This window comes from Gadus macrocephalus, chromosome 12 (assembly GCF_031168955.1).
Source record: "Gadus macrocephalus chromosome 12, ASM3116895v1".
Taxonomy (NCBI): domain Eukaryota; kingdom Metazoa; phylum Chordata; class Actinopteri; order Gadiformes; family Gadidae; genus Gadus; species Gadus macrocephalus.
The window spans coordinates 26,822,766-26,843,761 of record NC_082393.1 but is presented as its reverse complement, the minus strand read 5'-3'; the positions used below and the strand labels follow the sequence as shown (position 1 = coordinate 26,843,761).

General features: G+C 53.9%; 1 protein-coding gene across 1 annotated transcript; it reads right to left on the bottom strand.

The window, feature by feature from the left end:
• Window positions 1-853: 853 nt before the first annotated feature.
• Window positions 854-19,514, bottom strand: kifap3a (kinesin-associated protein 3a). The gene is made up of 10 exons (XM_060066595.1): window positions 18,449-19,514; window positions 18,203-18,315; window positions 17,754-17,919; window positions 16,064-16,189; window positions 15,832-15,930; window positions 13,596-13,681; window positions 10,110-10,311; window positions 8,212-8,287; window positions 1,613-1,739; window positions 854-1,532 (listed from the first exon to the last, which is right to left on the bottom strand). Exons 1-9 carry the CDS (start codon window positions 18,552-18,554, stop codon window positions 1,628-1,630), a joined length of 1,086 nt encoding a protein of 361 aa, XP_059922578.1. The 5' UTR covers window positions 18,555-19,514; the 3' UTR covers window positions 854-1,532; window positions 1,613-1,627.
• Window positions 19,515-20,996: the final 1,482 nt, after the last annotated feature.

The window sequence follows — 20,996 nt, the reverse complement described above, 5'->3', positions numbered from 1 at the left end:
AGTAGGGCCTTCACCGCCCAGAGGGCCTTCACTGCCCAGTAGGGCCTTCACTGCCCTCTGGGCAGTGAAGGCCCCCAGTGAAGGCCCACTGCCCAGAGGGCCTTCACCGCCCAGAGGGCCTTCACCGCCCAGAGGGCCTTCACCGCCCAGAGGGCCTTCACCGCCCAGAGGGCCTTCACCGCCCAGAGGGCCTTCACCGCCCCGAGGGCCTTCACTGCCCCGAGGGCCTTCACTGCCCCGGGTGCCTTCACTGCCCAGTAGGGCCTTCACTGCCCCGGGTGCCTTCACTGCCCAGTAGGGCCTTCACTGCCCAGTAGGGCCTTCACTGCCCCGGGTGCCTTCACTGCCCAGTAGGGCCTTCACTGCCCCGGGTGCCTTCACTGCCCAGTAGGGCCTTCACCGCCCAGAGGGCCTTCACTGCCCAGTAGGGCCTTTACTGCCCCGGGTGCCTTCACTGCCCAGTAGGGCCTTCACTGCCCCGGGTGCCTTCACTGCCCAGTAGGGCCTTCACTGCCCCGGGTGCCTTCACTGCCCAGTAGGGCCTTCACTGCCCAGTAGGGCCTTCACTGGGCCTCGACCGTTCAGGGGCCTAAACGCTGCAGTATCGTCCGTCATGCCAGGCTGGACTCAGGTTGAAAGTTAATTAGTCAAACATTGTTCATACAATTACTCAACAGAATATAAACATAATTACTCTATTGAAGTATATATAAATAAGGTGACCATAAAAGGAGGAAAATATAATGTGAAAAACACACAAAGAACAAATGTATTGTGCCTATTTGTGTAATAAACACTGCATGCTAACTTTAATCTTCACTGTTATGAAATGGAAAATAGTGTGTGCCAAACCAGTTGTTCATACATATTTTATTTACAGTAACACAGAAGGCATCCTGAAACCAGCAGCATATCAGGCACATTGTTCAACAAATACAAAACATCTAAATAAGCAGAACTCCTGAAAAGGTTTTGCAGCAAAAGCATGAAATACATTCAATTTATCTTTTTGCATATTCCAAACAATGACATGTTTTTCAATGTCCAAATGACGATCGGTCCAGTGTTGGATTTGAACGAAGTGCAAAGAGGTGGAACGGGTCCCAGCGATCGCCCGGTCTGAGGAGTCGGAGGACCGGTGGAACGGGTCCCAGCGATCGCCCGGTCTGAGGAGTCGGAGGACCGGTGGAACGGGTCCCAGCGATCGCCCGGTCTGAGGAGTCGGAGGACCGGACCGACCGGACCGACCGGATCACCCGGCCCACCAGACGCACCTCGTCTGGTGGGCCGGGTGTTTCTTAACACATTTTACACCATTTGAATAACTATGCCTATTGAATACATAATGCTATTACATGAGTTTACTGGCTTAGAATTATATAATTTAATTATTTCCATCACCATTTGTATATATTTTATGTCAAAGGTTTATATTACTCATGCATTAACATACAAATATCTTCACAGAAATATGTGTGCATGTTTACATGTATTTAACCAATAGCGTTGGCTGTAGTGGTGTGTGTGTGTGTGTGTGTGTGTGTGTGTGTGTGTGTGTGTGTGTGTGTGTGTGTGTGTGTGTGTGTGTGTGTGTGTGTGTGTGTGTGTGTGTAACCGGTAACTCCAGCTAGCGGGAGGCGGCAGCGAGGTAGTTGTAGAGGAACTGCTCGTCGGAGCGGAAGCCGTAGGCGGTGGCGGGTCGCCCCCCGGGGGCAGCAGCCACACACTGCTCCGCTAGACTGAGGAACACACACACACACACACACACACACACACACACACACACACACACACACACACACACACACACACACACACACACACACACACACACACACACACACACACACACACACACACACACACACACACACACACACACACACACACACACACACAGGTTTTCTCTCTGCATACACTGAACACATGTCCCCCCACCCTGTGTCCTCTAGGGGGCGCTCCAGCACTGCGAGTCTCCCTCCTGACAGCAGATGAACTGAAGCTCTTAACTAATAAAACCAGGTCAGGCGCTGGACGTCCGACGACGAGCAGGGCGCTACAGTGGGGGGGGGGGGGGGTCAGAACAAAGACCCCAGCAGGGTCCAAACGGGGGGGGGGGGGGCCGGCGAATCAGAGGCCTGTTGAGGTCCGATGATGAAGCTGAGGATGATGAAGTGCCCGTGTCCGCAGCGTGCAGATCGGTTACCATGGCGCTGTAGACACAGTGAGCTGGGGGGGGGGGGGGGTATACGTGATTTCACAGCCCATCTTCCATCCAGCTGGTGATGTGAGGGTCTGGGCGTTCTGGGGGCGTTCGTCATGACACCCTGTCAGGTGTCGTCGTCGGGGGGGGGGGGCGGGCGGGCGCAGTCGTGGTGTGTGTGTGTGTGTGTGTGTGTGTGTGTGTGTGTGTGGTGTGTGTGTGTGTGTGTGTGTGTGTGTGTGTGTGTGTGTGTGTGTGTGTGTGTGTGTGTGTGTGTGTGTGTGTGTGTGTGTGTGGAGAGGTATTTGGGATGATGGATAAACAACGCCGTTTGATGGACGACACCCGTGTCCACCCATTACTCCTCCCCGTTGGGCTGTCCCTCTCCTCCCCCTCCTCCCCCCCTCTCTGGCTCGCTCTCCGTCCGTGTCAGGAGGGGGGGGGGGGGGGCGTCGCCGGGCCGACCCGCCCGACATCTCTTCTAAAATACGAGCTGTTTGCTTTGCCCCAGCGAGGGTCTATAATGACCTGTTGTTTTTAGCCAAATCATTTCCAGCGTTCAGTTACGCCACTTGCAGTACAAACCCCCAGCCCCTCCCTCTGGCCACACACACACACACACACACACACACACACACACACACACACACACACACACACACACACACACACACACACACACACACACACACACACACACACACAACCCCTCACAGCCCAAACATCTCCGCTGCCCCCCTCCCTGGGCAGAAATATGTATTTTTCCCTCTCTGCACGCTATGGCTGTCAGGAGGGATTTGAGCGCTGGACTAGAGGAGGGCTGGGAAGAACAGTGGAGCTCTGAGTCACACACGTCCGCCTGCCGGCTTGCTTCTGGAGCCAGCTCCTTCCTATAGCTCGGTCGCTAGCTGAAGAGCTAGCGAGTAGCCAACGCTCTGACCGACACAGACCTGCTGGACCACAGACCTGCTGGACACAGACCTGCTGGACACAGACCTGCTGGACACAGACCTGCTGGACACAGACCTGCTGGACACAGACCTGCTGGACACAGACCTGCTGGACACAGACCTGCTGGACACAGACCTGCTGGACACAGACCTGCTGGACACAGACCTGCTGGACACAGACCTGCTGGACACAGACCTGCTGGACACAGACCTGGCTGGCAGACAACAGCCTGAACTAAGGCCGAACACAGGAGTTGAACAATTAAACGTCTGCTTTAGTGACCGATTGGGCAGCTATGTAACCGCGGGTTATCCGTGTGGCTGAAGGAGGACCTCTCTGAGTGTCTGAGGTTTGACGTTGTGTTTCTCGACGCGGGGTTGGCGTTGGAGATCATAAATATGCTTCACATGTTTGAGCCTCGGCCGCCCCGGACCAGAGTGACTGAAGCCCCGGAGGCCGTCAGGGCGGGGGGCTTCAGCCGTCGGGGTCGTCTGAGGGGAGGGGCCCTCGTCCCTCCGACGCCGTAACGATGTCACAAGCGTATGACCTCTCAGAAACATGCAAATCAACATGTCGCCACCTCATTCATATTCTTTGCGTCCGTGTGTGTTGTGACAACACTGACAAAAGGGGGGGGGGGGGGGGGGTCATTAGGACAAAGAGGCCCCAGTGTTCCCATGAGAAAAGAGTCCAGTTTGGCCCCTGAGGGCCCGCGGGGGGGGGGGTGAGGTGTGCGGACATGTTCCATTCCACCGTGGAGCCCTGAGCTGCTGGGTACCGAAACAGGAAGTGGAAATCAGAGACCTTCTTTTCCCCCTCCGTCTTCTGCTACGTGACCCTTGGAACCCCCCCCCCCCCCCCCCCCCGGGCCCCCCCTCACCGCCCACCCCTTTAATCCCCCCCCGCTGTCACCGCTCGGGTTACTGCTAACCAACACAGCGGTGCTGCGGAGAAAAGACTGACCTAAACACTGTACACCCCCCCCCTGACTCACCCACAGAGGACACTGACTCACCCTCGCAGAGACACTGACTCACCCTCAGAGACACTGACTCACCCTCACAGAGACACTGACTCCCCCTCACAGAGACACTGACTCACCCTCACACAGACACTGACTCACCCTCACAGAGACACTGACTCACCCTCACAGAGACACTGACTCACCCTCACAGAGACACTGACTCACCCTCAGAGAGACACTGACTCACCCTCAGAGACACTGACTCACCCTCACAGAGACCACTGACTCACCCTCAGAGACACTGACTCACCTCACAGACACTGACTCACCCTCACAGAGACACTGACTCACCCTCACAGAGACACTGACTCACCCTCACACAGACACTGACTCACCCTCACAGAGACACTGACTCACCCTCACAGAGACACTGACTCACCCTCACAGAGACACTGACTCACCCTCACAGAGACACTGACTCACCCTCACAGAGACACTGACTCACCCTCAGAGAGACACTGACTCACCCTCAGAGACACTGACTCACCCTCACAGAGACACTGACTCACCCTCAGAGACACTGACTCACCCTCACAGAGACACTGACTCACCCTCACAGAGACACTGACTCACCCTCACAGAGACACTGACTCACCCTCACAGAGACACTGACTCACCCTCAGAGACACTGACTCACCCTCACAGAGACACTGACTCACCCTCACAGAGACACTGACTCACCCTCAGAGACACTGACTCACCCTCAGAGACACTGACTCACCCTCAGAGACACTGACTCACCCTCAGAGACACTGACTCACCTCAGAGAGACACTGACTCACCCTCACAGAGACACTGACTCACCCTCAGAGACACTGACTCACCCTCAGAGGACACTGACTCACCCTCAGAGACACTGACTCACCCTCACAGAGACACTGACTCACCCTCACAGAGACACTGACTCACCCCAGAGACACTGACTCACCCTCACAGAGACACTGACTCACCCTCACAGAGACACTGACTCACCCTCAGAGACACTGACTCACCCCTCAGAGACACTGACTCACCCTCAGAGACACTGACTCACCCTCAGAGACACTGACTCACCCTCAGAGAGACACTGACTCACCCTCACAGAGACACTGACTCACCCTCAGAGACACTGACTCACCCTCAGAGACACTGACTCACCCTCAGAGACACTGACTCACCCTCAGAGACACTGACTCACCCTCACAGAGACACTGACTCACCCTCACAGAGACACTGACTCACCCTCAGAGACACTGACTCACCTCACAGAGACACTGACTCACCCTCAGAGACACTGGACTCACCCTCACAGAGACACTGACTCACCCTCACAGAGACACTGACTCACCCTCAGAGACACTGACTCACCCTCACAGAGACACTGACTCACCCTCACAGAGACACTGACTCACCCTCACAGAGACACTGACTCACCCTCAGAGACACTGACTCACCTCACAGAGACACTGACTCACCCTCAGAGAGACACTGACTCACCCTCACAGAGACACTGACTCACCCTCACAGAGACACTGACTCACCCTCAGAGACACTGACTCACCCTCAGAGACACTGACTCACCCTCAGAGACACTGACTCACCCTCAGAGACACTGACTCACCCTCACAGAGACACTGACTCACCCTCAGAGAGACACTGACTCACCCTCACAGAGACACTGACTCACCCTCACAGAGACACTGACTCACCCTCACAGAGACACTGACTCACCCTCAGAGACACTGACTCACCCTCACAGAGACACTGACTCACCCTCACAGAGACACTGACTCACCCTCAGAGACACTGACTCACCCTCAGAGACACTGACTCACCCTCAGAGACACTGACTCACCCTCAGAGAGACACTGACTCACCCTCAGAGACACTGACTCACCCTCACAGAGACACTGACTCACCTCAGAGACACTGACTCACCCTCACAGAGACACTGACTCACCCTCAGAGACACTGACTCACCCTCAGAGACACTGACTCACCCTCACAGAGGACACTGACTCACCCTCACAGAGACACTGACTCACCCTCACAGAGACACTGACCTCACCCTCAGAGACACTGACTCACCCTCACAGAGACACTGACTCACCCTCACAGAGACACTGACTCACCCTCACAGAGACACTGACTCACCCTCACAGAGACACTGACTCCCCCTCACACAGAGACACTCTGACCCCCCCTCACCCAGACACTCTCTCTCCCGTGGTTCCACTGTCGCTCTGTCCCACATTAAGGATGATCCCTGTTTGATTCCCCACATATTAAACCCATTACTTCAGCATACCGCAAGCCTTGACCAATCACGGCCTCTCTGTCACTGCTGTGCCATCATGGCTGACCATGTCACTCCTTTGAGTTTCACTTTGGAAGAACAGCCTTACGTCTGCCACATCGCAGCTCATGATGACAGTCAAGCAAATACAAGCAGTCAATTCATTTAAAGTGTCATTTTAAGTCCCTTAAAAAAAAGAAAGGTTCCATCACACCATGTTTCACACATAGCTTAAAATAAGCGTGAGAGCTGGCTCTGATTATTGTGTTAACCTGGATCACTCAAGTGTACACTGGCCAAATTAAAAACAGGCTCACAGACGCCAATTCCCCCAGCTCACTCCGTATATTTAAAAGGTATCAGTTACAAGCGCTTGTGCGAGAGAGAGAGAGAGAGAGAGAGAGAGAGAGAGAGAGAGAGAGAGAGAGAGAGAGAGAGAGAGAGAGAGAGAGAGAGAGAGAGAGAGAGAGAGAGAGAGAGAGAGAGAGAGGAGAAAGGGGAGAAGGAGGGAAAGAAGGAGATGGAAGAAAGAGGAGAGGTGGTGGAGGTATTCCCTGCCTGCTTGCTCTCTCCCTCTTCCTGTCGGGACTGCAGGCTGTAATAACTGCAGCATGGAGTCAGCTCCGTGGCGCTGCTATCTACACACTCCAACCCGGACCCTCTCAGCCCGGCCAACATAAACATTCCTGCCACGAGGGGGGGGGGGCGGGGGGCAAAATATCCTCGACACGGCCTTTATCGCACGCAACGATATGTTTGATAATAAATAAGACAAATTACTCACAATAAGCTCCAATTTCCTCAACTATTCGTCATATTAGCAGCGTGTCCCACGCCGACGTTGGCGCGCCGCGTCAGGGGGCCCAAAGAAACGAGGTACAGGAGGGGGGGCAGAACCACAGCAGCAGAACCACAGCAGGAGAACCCCAGCAGGAGAACCACAGCAGCAGAACCACAGCAGGAGAACCACAGCAGCAGAACCTCCTCTGGAGAACCACAGCAGCAGAACCTCCTCTGGAAAACCACAGCAGGAGAACCACAGCAGGAGAACCACAGCAGGAGAACCACAGCAGCAGAACCACAGCAGGAGAACCACAGCAGGAGAACCACAGCAGCAGAACCTCCTCCCGAGGAGTGCGGCCTTCTGGGACACTAGGGGGCGGCCGACTCCGTCGTTCCAGAACCTACGTCAGCCAATCGCAGCGCGGCAGCTCTGGGCCCGGCTGGCTTCTACTCCGGGACAGAAGGATCTGGAAGGTCCCCGCCACCCGCTGGGTCTCCCCCAGAGAGGAGGAGAGGGGTCCCCCAGGGAGGAGGAGAGGGGTCCCCCAGAGAGGAGGAGAGGGGTCCCCCAGAGAGGAGGAGAGGGGTCCCCCAGGGAGGAGGAGAGGGGGTCCCCCAGAGAGGAGGAGAGGGGTCCCCCAGGGAGGAGGAGAGGGGTCCCCCAGAGAGGAGGAGAGGGGTCCCCCAGAGAGGAGGAGAGGGGTCCCCCAGGGAGGAGGAGAGGGGTCCCCCAGGGAGGAGGAGAGGGGTCCCCCAGAGAGGAGGAGAGGGGTCCCCCAGAGAGGAGGAGAGGGGTCCCCCAGAGCAACTCCCCCCCCTCGGCCAACCGCTCACATGTCTAGAAGAGCTCTGTGTTTCTGCCCGCGCTGCCTGTGGGGGTGTGGGGGTGTGGGGGGAGGGGGGAGGGGGGTGGGGGGAGGGGGGAGGGGGGAGGGGGGTGGGGGGAGGGGGCGAGAGGTGCTGCTCGACTCCTACCTGCCCATGAAGCCCGGCGTCTGGCCCATGTCTCCGTTCTGGAGGTCGATGAAGAACTCTGGACTGATGGCCCCGTCTGTGAACAAGAACACGATACAACACGATACAACACGGTAGAACACGATATAACACGATACAACACGATATAACACGATATAACACGGTAGAACACGATAGAACACGATATAACACGGTAGAACACGATAGAACACGATATAACACGGTAGAACACGATAGAACACGATATAACACGATACAACACGATATAACACGATATAACACGATAGAACACGGTAGAACACGGTAGAACACGGTAGAACACGATTGAACACGATATAACACGGTAGAACACGATATAACACGATATAACACGATATAACACGATATAACACGGTAGAACACGATATAACACGGTAGAACACGATATAACACGATATAACACGATATAACACGATATAACACGATATAACACGATATAACACGGTAGAACACGATAGAACACGATATAACACGGTAGAACACGATACAACACGGTACAACACGATATAACACGGTAGAACACGGTAGAACATGATATAACACGATAGAACACGATATAACACGATATAACACGATATAACACGATATAACACGATATAACACGGTAGAACACGATAGAACACGATAGAACATGATAGAACACGGTAGAACACGGTAGAACACGATAGAACACGATAGAACACGATGTACGAGCACACGTATGTGGGAGTAAAACCAACCACAGTTCAAGGTTCAATCCCTCATCACAGAACATTCTCATTTATCATAACACATTGTTACTGAATTCTTCAAGTAAAGGGATGTGCAAAGAAACATTAGCTTAATATCAAGATAAGATAAGAGAAGGGGGACTTCTTAAACCCCAGACAGGAAATGTGAGTATCACATTACGGTTGAGTAATACAAAATAAAAAATGTATATATATATCTATAATTAGTAATTGCTACATGTGAACCTCCTTAGATGGTGCAATTTGATTGGTTCGCTATCTCGGGATATTGGGCAATATCCCGAGATAGAGATCTCAAACTCGGGATATTGTTTTCATCACGTGACGGTCGTCTCGTCACGCTAACAAAAAAACAAATTAGAATAGCCCTTTTCCCAACTATTCACTTCGCCTTCGTCGAATAATTGTTAAAGGTCCCATGGCATGCTACTTTATGGATGCTTTAATATAGATATTAGTGGGCCCAAAACACAGTATTTGAAGAAGTTCCCATAATTCAGCCATGGTGCAGAATTACAGCCACAGTATTACGAGCCGGTCGCACATTGAGCTTTCCCCAAACGCACCGTTTGGGGAAATGAGGAGGAGCGAGGCGGGTCAAGGAGGAGGGTGGGGGTGTGGCCCTGAGCAGCTTGCAGCCACGGTACCATGCGCTCTGTTTACAGCGGATGTATCGCAATGGCGAGGCGCACACAGCCTTTGGCCGTGTTCTGTAAATATTCTAGAGTCCTGGAGCTCTATATCTAAATAATATCATATTATACACAGATATCTATATCATATAATACATAACATCACAGCCAAAAGCTGATCTTGTCTATGAAAATGTCTATCTATAGATAGATATCTAAATATATGTATCAATCTATATCGATACATTTATGTATCTCTCTCTATATATAGATGTACGGGTATATCCAATCGAGGTCATTCAGCTGCAAGACACAATTCGAAGTAGGTTTGAATTTTCGAAATATTTCCCAGTACTTAAAGAATTCAGTAAAAATGTGTTAAATGAGAATGTTCTGTGATGAGGGATTGGACCTTGAATAAATCCCAACGCCCCTCCTCCAGTTCTCCTGGGGCCCCGCCCCCTGGCCCCGCCCCCTGGCCCCGCCCGGTGGGTACCTGCGCCGTAGAAGAGGTCGGGTCTCTCCAGGATCATGTCTTCGCTGTCCAGGAAGGGGTCTCCGTCGCCGGGGTCGTCCCCGAACACGTAGGGCTCCCCGGCCGAGTCCAGCTGCTGGCTCTCCACCATCTCCAGCCACTGGGAGTTGTGCCAGCGGAACTTCTCACTCTGGATCCTTCTGCCCCACGCCTCGTCACACTCCTGGACCGGGGTGGGGGGGGGGGGGCCATGGCGGAGAAGAAAAGGAAAAGTTATAGTGAGAGCAATAACATTCAGCCCGAACACGTCTCACCGTTTGGGTTCCAGAGGGATTGGTTATGGCTCAAACCAACGCATGCTCGTGTGAATGTGTGTTTGACCCCAGTCACACACACACACACAAATACTCACACGCACAGTCACACACACACACACACACAGTCACACACACACACACACACACACAGTCACACACACACACACACACACAGCCACACACCGTCACACACTCAGGGAGGATCTTTGCAAAATGTGTGTGTGCGTGCGTGAGTGTGTTCATGTGTCAGCAGAGGGTGACAACATAGGGTTGTTTTCCTTCCTCTGTGGGGGGCCAGGCAGGGGTGCATTGGGTGTGGGGGGCCAGGCGGGGGTGCATTGGGTGTGGGGGGCCAGGCGGGGGTGCATTGGGTGTGGGGGGCCAGGCGGGGGTGCATTGGGTGTGGGGGGGGCAGCGGGGGGACGGGGACGGGGACATGAAGGAGGCCATTGAGACGGGCTCGCTCCGCGTCGCGCAGGCCGGCAGATTAATCATCCGGACGGAGTGCAGACCCAACCCCCCCCCCCCCCGGGCCCCGGCCTCAAACACCCCCATTGATGGTCACATGGGCCGCCCCGGACCGCCCCCCCGACCAGCCCGGACACACCGTGGGTACGATGAGGATGCGTTGCACCGGAGACATGATTATTATATTTACAAACCACTCCTTTGAAAGCGGATTGATAAACCCAGTCCATGTGAGTCGGCTCGCCGTCGCTTTGGAGCATCCAGAGGGGCTCTGTCTCAGGCCTTTGAGTGTGTTTGATGTCTCAGTGTGTGTGTGTGTGTGTGTGTGAGAATACAGATGTCGTACTGATCAAAGGGTTCAGTTGTTTTGTGCAGTGCTCTGAGTTTGCAGCACTAGAAGTGTGTGTGTGTGTGTGTGTGTGTGTGTGTGTGTGTGTGTGTGTGTGTGTGTGTGTGTGTGTGTGTGTGTGTGTGTGTGTGTGTGTGTGTGTGTGTGTGTGTGTGTGTGTGTGTTAACGGCCTCACTTTGGGCACACAACACGGTGTACTATTATGGGCTACATGCAAAATATAGACTTCATCAGTGTGCGTATGTGGGTGCATTTCAGTGCACGCGTCCATGGTTGTGTGTGTGTGTGTGTGTGTGTGTGTGTGTGTGTGTGTGTGTGTGTGTGTGTGTGTGTGTGTGTGTGTGTGTGTGTGTGTGTGTGTGTGTGTGTGTGTGTGTGTGTGTGTGTGTGTGTGTGTGTGTGTGCGTGCGTGCGTGCGTGCGTGCGTGCGTGCGTGCGTGCGTGCGTGCGTGCGTGCGTGCGTGCGTGCGTGCGTGCGTGTGTCCCTGCTCTGCTTTGCGTCTCAGCCCTGCTGTCCGTCCTGACGCTCTCCAGAGCCGCCGCCTCTCTTTCATGTGGCTCCGCCTTAATAGCGGCTCTCTGATAATTCCTATGAAACACTTCCTCAGGCCGCCGCGCCACCCCCCCCTAATCTAACCCTAATTACCTGATCTCCAGCCTGGCTCCCATCACACGCGCGTGGACACAGAGCTGACCCATAGCTGTCACTCACCTAGCCATTGGGAGAATTACCCGGGTTAGCTTAATTGTTTTATGTCGGACAGGGCCGTGGTATACCTCGGGGGTAAGCGGACACTCGTATTAAATCAGGGCTTCATAATGTCTGGGGGTCCCACTGGTCAGGGGTCTGCGCGGACGCGACTGTTTGGAAGTAAGTGTCGTAACAAAGGAAAAGTCATCTTTCCTCTCGGAATTCAAGGGTGAAAAAAGGAAATTCTAACTGACATTGTAAATTTGCAGACTTACACAAAAGGTTTTCCGTCAATAGAGCACATTCTCTTGGTCGTTGTGTTTCGACCTGGGCTACGCGGACCACTGGTGGTAAGAGAGGGTACTGCAGAAGGTGCGGAGGAGTTATTTCTTTAAATATTGCATTATTGCTCGGTATTATCTCAAAAACCTGTGGCTTTGTGCATTCCATCATGCGTCTTCCATTGTAACATTTCCTCATTATGTTTTGGGTTAACATGCGTCTGCTCCCTAAGCCCCCTGGCCGTACCCAGCGTCGCTGACACCACCCCTGTCGCCCCCGGCCCTGGGCGGCTTGCCGGAGTGATCCTATATGAAAGGCGCTCGCACTCTGTGCTCAGTCACGGCACGTGAATTGGTCCATGTCTTGTGCATGTGTGGTGGTCCGTGAGAGGACTTAAAGACCATTTAGTGGCACGGGTACAGACTAGGGATGGGCAAAATGACTATTTTCGGGAAATAGTTCTTTCAATTCAGTTCACTATAACGATTCGTTCGTTTGATTTGTTCGTTTTGATTCGTTCGTTACGTCAGATTACGTTATTTTTCAGGGAATCTCACAGGTGTCTGCCCCTCTCCCCGCGAGACGTCCCTGAGCATAATTTAAGCGACTTCTAGGCTCTACCCCGCGTGAAAATCAACAAAATATACTAGATATTACAACCAAACATCCCACCAATATTTATACCACTTGCTTACTCTCTATATTTCATTCATGGTTTTATATATTTTTTACTTTACATTGAATTCTTCATTATTCAGGCATTACAGAACTTTCATGGTGATAAATAAAAAATACGAACTGCAGTTTAATATCTTTGTTTGTTCTTGAATTGACGTAGAATGGAGCAAAGACACCTGGGATTGGGAAATGCGTTTATCCAATAAACAGATGGAGGTCAAGTCTATTTTCGGAAATGTAGGGGGATATATGAGTGGCCCCACGTCAGACAGAGAAAGCGCGCAAATTCGACGGTACCACCCTACCACCTTGTCATTTGTTTACCCAGGTGCCATGTCAACACCATTGCTACCTCTCATTGGCTGAATCTTTGAGAACGTTGTAGACTCAATCGATATAAGGTCGCGGGGAGACGAAGCGGGGAGTTTGTATATTTTATTCACGTGACCATATTTTTGTTTCATGTTAAAAAAAAGAATCAAAGAACCAGTTCTTCTTGTTTTGGGGAACCAGTACTTGTCGTTCACGTTCGGGATTCGTTCGTTGTGAACGAATCGGTCGTGACCGACTCGTCCCTAGTACACACAGAGGTTGGGAACACCTGCGCTAGATTACCCAGAAGTCAACAGAATAACTGATTTCACATGGAAAAGGATCTTTAAACTGAACGGTGAGAATCAAACCAACCAACAGAACACCCATAATATAGGTCCACACTCACGGCCACGATGTCCAGGGTGTTGTCGCACACCTTGCGGATCTCTGCGTTCTTGTCGTGCATCAGGTCCACGAGGTAGGCAGGGGCCTCTGATGGGGCTCAGGTCAAGGACAGACACCGTGTTCATGGGGACATGCTGCTCACTCATCCCTCCTCCACTGACTCAGGATCAGAGAGACGGGGTCAGGGCGTTTCAGAAGGGAAAGGCTGGAAGGGAATGAAATGGGAGGGGCTCTGGGCAGGTGCCCTGGGGTCCACCGTGAGCAGCTCTGCTGGGCTCCACCGTCCCAACACCGTCCCCAACACCGCCCCAACACCGTCCCCTACACCGCCCCCAACACCGCCCCCAACACCGCCCCCAACACCGTCCCCAACACCGTCCCCTACACCGCCCCCAACACCGTCCCCAACACCGCCCCCTACACCGTCCCAACACCGCCCCCAACACCGCCCCCAACACCGCCCCCAACACCGTCCCCAACACCGTCCCCAACACCGTCCCCACCACCGTCCCCACCACCGTCCCCACCACCGTCCCCAACACCGTCCCAACACCGCCCCCAACACCGCCCCAACACCGTCCCCAACACCGCCCCCAACACCGTCCCCAACACCGTCCCCAACACCGTCCCCAACACCGTCCCCACCACCGTCCCCTACACCGTCCCCAACACCGCCCCAACACCGTCCCCAACACCGCCCCAACACCGTCCCAACACCGCCCCAACACCGTCCCCACCACCGCCCCCAACACCGTCCCCAACACCGCCCCCAACACCGTCCCCAACACCGCCCCCAACACCGCCCCCAACACCGTCCCAACACCGTCCCCAACACCGTCCCCTACACCGTCCCCAACACCGCCCCAACACCGTGCCCAATACCGCCCCCAATACCGCCCCCAACACCGTCCCCAACACCGTCCCCAACACCGCCCCCAACACCGTCCCAACACCGTCCCAACACCGTCCCCAACACCGTCCCCAACACCGCCCCCAACACCGTCCCCACCACCGTCCCCTACACCGCCCCCAACACCGTCCCCAACACCGTGCCCAATACCGCCCCAACACCGTCCCCACCACCGTCCCAACACCGTCCCCACCACCGTCCCCAACACCGTCCCAACACCGTCCCAACACCGCCCCCAACACCGTCCCCAACACCGTCCCCAACACCGTCCCCAACACCGCCCCAACACCGTCCCCAACACCGTCCCCAACACCGTCCCCAACACCGTCCCCAACACCGTCCCCAACACCGTCCCCAACACCGTCCCCAACACCGCCCCCAACACCGTCCCCAACACCGCCCCCACCACCGTCCCCAACACCGCCCCCAACACCGTCCCCAACACCGTCCCAACACCGTCCCCAACACCGCCCCCAACACCGTCCCCTACACCGTCCCCAACACCGTCCCCACCACCGTCCCCAACACGTCCCCAACACCGTCCCCAATACCGCCCCCAACACCGCCCCCAACACCGTCCCAACACCGCCCCCAACACCGCCCCCAACACGTCCCCAACACCGCCCCCAACACCGTCCCCAATACCGTCCCCAACACCGTCCCCACCACCGTCCCCAACACCGCCCCCTCCAGCGGACTCTCCCATTGGCCACAGAGATCCACCAGGCCACCGACCTCCCGTCAGGAGGAAGGCGTTCATTGGTCGTTCCACAGAGGCTGTCACGCCACACTGAGGTATCTGGTTTCAGGCGAGGGGTGTGGATGAATAATGAATGAAGGTTATTTTAAAGTCCTGGCAGTGATGCATGAGGGGCTACACAGAGATGATGGACGTTGTGCAGCGCTGTGACGCACATCAACGCCTCTGCTGAAGCTTCATTGGTTGATTTATATCAGACTGTTTTACCCCTTTGGTCATAGAGGTAAGAGTACAGAGGTTAGGTTAGGATCATCACGCTGAAGATGGTTCAGAAGCCCGTTGTACGTATTAATTATGTTAGGGTTATGTATGAAGTCTTGAGAGCTGTGTATCCACCATTGAGAATTGTCTCCTTCACACAAATGTAATTGACGGGCATCTGAGTACCTTGAACCAATCAGGGAAGATGCGCCCTGATTGGTCAGAAATTAGGTGGGAGTGGTCCAAAATCAAATAGATGGGCGCGGTCGATCAGAGAACAGAGCATTTCTCTCACCAACAGCTGACAGTGGACTACGGCAGTGAAACATATCGTTGGATTGAACACCTTGTGATCCAGAAGGATACGCGTGTCTCTGATGATGATGTCCCGGGTGACCTGGTGGAAGACCATCTGGTAGAAGACGAAGACGATCTGGCACACAAACTCATCGTCCTCCTGCTGAGCTGCGGACCAACAGGAACACAGAGAGGCATGTTGAGACACGCCCACGCAGAGACACAGGGACCAATCACTCACAGCCGTCCCCCAGCGGGGTCCAATCAGGAGGAAGGGTCCGGGGCGTGGCGGCCAGCGTACCGTTGAGCAGCTGGATGAGGTCGGGGATGACGCCCGCCTCAGCCAACATGGCGGCGCCGGCGTCGTCCATGGCGATGGTGCCGATCATGATCACCACCTCCAGGATGAGGTCGTCCTCGGCTGAGCCTGGGGGGGGGACACGACAGCAGAACCATCCCACGGTGAAGCCCCAAGCCACAGAAAAGAACAAGATCCTTCTACTTTTGCTTTTGGTTGCACTACAAATAGAACCAAGCCCACTCCACGGGCCTGGTACTGAACAGATCTCCTACCGTACGCAGCCTGGATGTTGGAGGAAACATCTTCCTCTGGGTTCTGACCCCAGGTCTGCAGTTTATTTCTGGGGCATTGTGGAGCAAGTTGTCTAAGCCCCTACCTGGTTCATGAGTGAAATGTATCAGCAGGAAAGAAGAAGAATGACTGAGTCCCTGGATGAAGTGGCTGCTGAATGACTCTATAGTACATCGGAGTGTGTACATTGTTGAGGTCGTGGAAACCAAACCCAGGCCCCTGGCACGTCTCTCCCCCATGACCCTAACCCTAGCCCCCTGACCCTAACCCTAGCCCCATGACCCTAACCCTAGCCCCCTGACCCTGACCCTAGCCCCATGACCCTAACCCTAGCCCCCTGACCCTAACCCTAGCCCCCTGACCCTAACCCTAGCCCCCTGACCCTGACCCTAGCCCCATGACCCTAACCCTAGCCCCCTGACCCTAACCCTAGCCCCCTGACCCTAACCCTAGCCCCATGACCCTAACCCTAGCCCCATGACCCTAACCCTAGCCCCCTGACCCTAACCCTAGCCCCATGACCCTAACCCTAGCCCCATGACCCTAACCCTAGCCCCATGACCCTGACCCTAGCCCCCTGACCCTGACTCTGACCCTAACCCTGCTACTGATGGAGCAATACATTGAAATGAGTCGGCTCATAGTAAATAGTTACTTACTTTGTTTTTTTTTGGACTGAGAAGAAAGCACTAATGTCCCAGTAAATCAAATGAAAGACATTGGTATTGATCTGAGGTCCACTGACTTTTTACAACGTCCCCTAACCTCTGATTCCCCCGGGCGCACTGAGAAGCAGTCACACAAAAACACGAAGACGTGAAGCTTTCTTGCGTCAGAGAAAGGAAAAATAAAAGTCCAAAGGGGAGTGATGTGGGGCAAGTGGTTGATCAGGAGATCAGAGCATGGAGGTTAGGGGTCATCCACATGGAGATAAGGCCCAAGAGCGCGGGGCGCCCCCATCCTCACATCACTCTGAGAGCCGTCCACTGATAAGGCCTCAGGGGTGTTCGGCCTGGGGTTACAGAAGGCCGGGGGAGGACTCTGGCCTGGGCTTCAAAGAACCAACGGATAGCAGAAGACGGGAAGCTCTTTCCACTGAATGGATGTGCACGTCACCACAGGACACAGTGCTGTTTGACCGTATGTTTCAAACAGCAAATGTTGGATAGCACGTATCAATATAAATTGGCAATGCAACCTTTACGGCAGCCATCACTGTGAGCTCAAAGTTACTTTAAAATAAAAAGGAAAACCAATCCAGCATTACTTCAATCAGGATCAGGATCGTTTTCTCTCTGAATCAATCGGAATGTGGAGAAAAAGGCAAGAAAATCCTGAAAGAAAGCCACAATTGCAGTGAAAATGAACAAAAAACCCTACTTTAAGTCTTGAACCCCACCTGGCTTGAGTCTGTCCTTCAGGTAGGGCACCAGGTGGTACTCCTTCAGGACCAGCTCCCAGTCCAGATCAGCGACCGTGAGGTTGGCCAAGGTGCCCAGGCACTCGATCACAAACTCCTCTGCCTCCTCCTCGCTGATCTGGGCGGCCAGGTCACCAACGTAGTCCTGAGGAGACACAGGGACGTCAGACACACGCTGCCGCCTATAAACGCTAATCCTGGTTTAACAGGCCACTACACACTTCAATGGAACACTCGGAGCCTGCAGAGTTATTCTAGATTTGAATACGATTGGCAAAAAGGAATTGAACTACGCTGGAGAAAAATCCAGCCTGGGTCTTGATCATTGTCATCATTATGACACCATCTTTGCACCCTACATTGAATAGAAACCACCAATCAAGACATGAAAATGTTTGAAATGTAATAAACAAGGCGTGAGCACTGACTATAAAGAGGCTCTTGGTGGGCCCGTCGTGTTGAGACAAGTTCCTGATCATCTTCATCATGAGAGTGTCCTTCAGCTTCAAAGCCCTCTTCATCAACATCTTCAGTCCATTCCCTAGGAGTGGGGAGAGATGAGAAGTGAGAAATAACAGAGAGAGACGAGACCCAGAGAAGAGATGAAAAGAGAAGAGCAACTGGTTTGAAATCTTTAATCACCTCTATGTGATGTGCAATGTGTCAACTCCTACCTTCACAGATGACCTGTGCGTTCCTTTTGTTGGCGGCGAGATTGATGCAGAAGGAGATGAGTTCAGTGTCCATCCGGTCCTCACCGCACTCAAACACCATCTTCATTATCTGTCATTGAAACGGGCAAATTCACTCAGATTCCCCATTATTAGCTGCAGAATAAAGAATCGTTATTAACCACAGATTAAATATGCCTCTGACCAAAATCATCAATAATCTTTCATCATTAAATGTCATATTATTATGATATAAATGTTGCTGTGCCTGGACAGTGATTCAATTATTACATAATTCATCAGAGGTACACAGAATAACCCACGGCAACGGTTGATATAACAACTTATTTTTGTTAAAGATCCAGAGTTGATTTGGAGGCCGATGAACGCACAGAGAGGAATGCCACCAATGAAAGCGGAACGGACAGACTCAACGAGCTGCGTGTGGGATTGAGGCTGTGTGTCTCTGCATCCTCCTCAGGCTCAGGGTGTGTTCCTGAATCCTCCAACGCCAGACTTCCGAGTCGAAAGTCGAAGATCTCCCAGCTTTCTTGCGGCATTTCTCTGAGGCACGCCCCCCTTTTGTCTTAATTTTTCGAAAACCTGAGAGTAGACCGAGAGCAGTGATGACGCTCTCAAAAAAATGGCTCCGCCCGTGAAGAGACTTTATTTTTTTGTATTTGTACCACATAGGTCATTTTAATGTCGATTTTAAATGCTCTTACACGCTTGATTACATTGCTAATTTATTCTGGTCACCAATGTATACATTGCATGGTCTTGCTGTGAGTGCAATACAATGTAAAGTTGTGTTGTTTGTTTTCGGGCTGGTTTGCTAAAGAGGCTAATGTAGCTAACAATAAACAACGACTAGCCAATTTCATGCCACAATCACAAAGACGAACAGAAACGCTATGAATGCTCCGAGACCGGAAGTGAAGTCAAACGTGCAACTCGGAAGGCTGGCGTCCGAGGATTCAGGAACACGCCATCAGAATGAGACGCTGGTCCCACGCTGACCTCTGAGCCTCGGGGAGCGACGGAGGCCGAGGCAGCGAGGCCCAAACAGCCCGCTGCTGATACTTGTGAGAAAGAGAAAAGAAGCCGAGCGTGAGAGAGAGAGGATGTCAGGCCTGGGACCCGCAGGAGGGAGTCCCCTCACCTCCCCCCCTCCCCCATTCCTCTCTCCCAGCCTCCTGTCTGTCTGTCTGTCCCTCTCTCTCTCTGCTGATTTAACATTAAACAGGAAAAGGGCCAACCTGAGGGACAGGGGGGGGGGGGGTACAGCCTCCCTGTGAGGAGTCAGCAGTGTGCAATCACTGGAGTACAGGGAGAGGGAGAGAGAGGGAGAGGGGCGGCCCGGACCCAGAATGAGTATCACATACTAGGGGCCCCGGACCCCAAATCAGCCCGTCTAGACTCTCTGGCACCTGCCTCTGCTTATTGACCACAGACGGCCCCGAGCCCCGGCCAGGGCCACAAGAACACTCTGCAGAACAACCAGCGCAGTACACACACCAACAACCCCCCCACACACACACACACACACACACACACACACAACCCCCCCCCCCCCCACACACACACACACACACACACACACACACACACACACACACACACACACACACACACACACACACACACACACACACACACACACACACACACACACACACACACAACCCCCCCCCCACACACACACACACACACACACACACACACACCCCCCCCCCCCCCCCCACACACACACACACACACACAACCCCCCCCCCCCCCCCCACACACACACACACACACACACACACAACCCCCCCCCACACACACACACACACACACACACACACACACACACACACACACAACCCCCCCCCCCCCCCACACACACACACACACACACACACACACACACACACACCAACAACCCCCCACACCCACACACCCACACCCACGCCCACGCCCACGCCCACACCCACACACACACACACACACACACACACACACACACACACCAACAACCCCCCACGCCCACACACACACACACACCAACAACCCCCCACACCCACACACCCACACCCACGCCCACGCCCACGCCCACACCCACACACACACACACACACACACACACACACACACACACACACACACCAACAACCCCCCACGCCCACACACACACACACACCAACAACCCCCCACACCCACACCCACGCCCACGCCCACACCCACACACACACACACACACACACACACACACACACACACACACGTCTCGCCTCCCGCTCCTGTCCCGCTATACGGGCTGGTCCCACGGTGGGAATAGAGTGGGAAGAGGAGCGGCCCTGAAGAGGGTCCTGAGAAACGGACATCATAAAAACATCCCATAATGAGCCATGCAGGAGTGGTTCGGGAGAGGAACTGCGGGACACGCTCCTCTCCTTGGGAGGGGGGGAGGAGGAGGAACTAGAGGAGGAGACCGGACAGACAGACGGGCACTGGAGAGGAGAGGAGCAGCATGGGGAGGGGGGGGGGAGGAGGAGGAGGAAGGGAGGTA

Coding starts and splice junctions, on each gene's coding strand:
- kifap3a (XM_060066595.1), bottom strand. CDS start 18,554: ATGAAGATGGTGTTTGAGTGCGGTGAGGACCGGATGGACACTGAACTC. Junction 17,920..18,202: donor CCACCAAGAGCCTCTTTATA/GTCAGTGCTCAC, acceptor GTGTCTCCTCAG/GACTACGTTGGTGACCTGGC. Junction 13,682..15,831: donor CATCATCATCAGAGACACGC/GTATCCTTCTGG, acceptor GAGCCCCATCAG/AGGCCCCTGCCTACCTCGTG.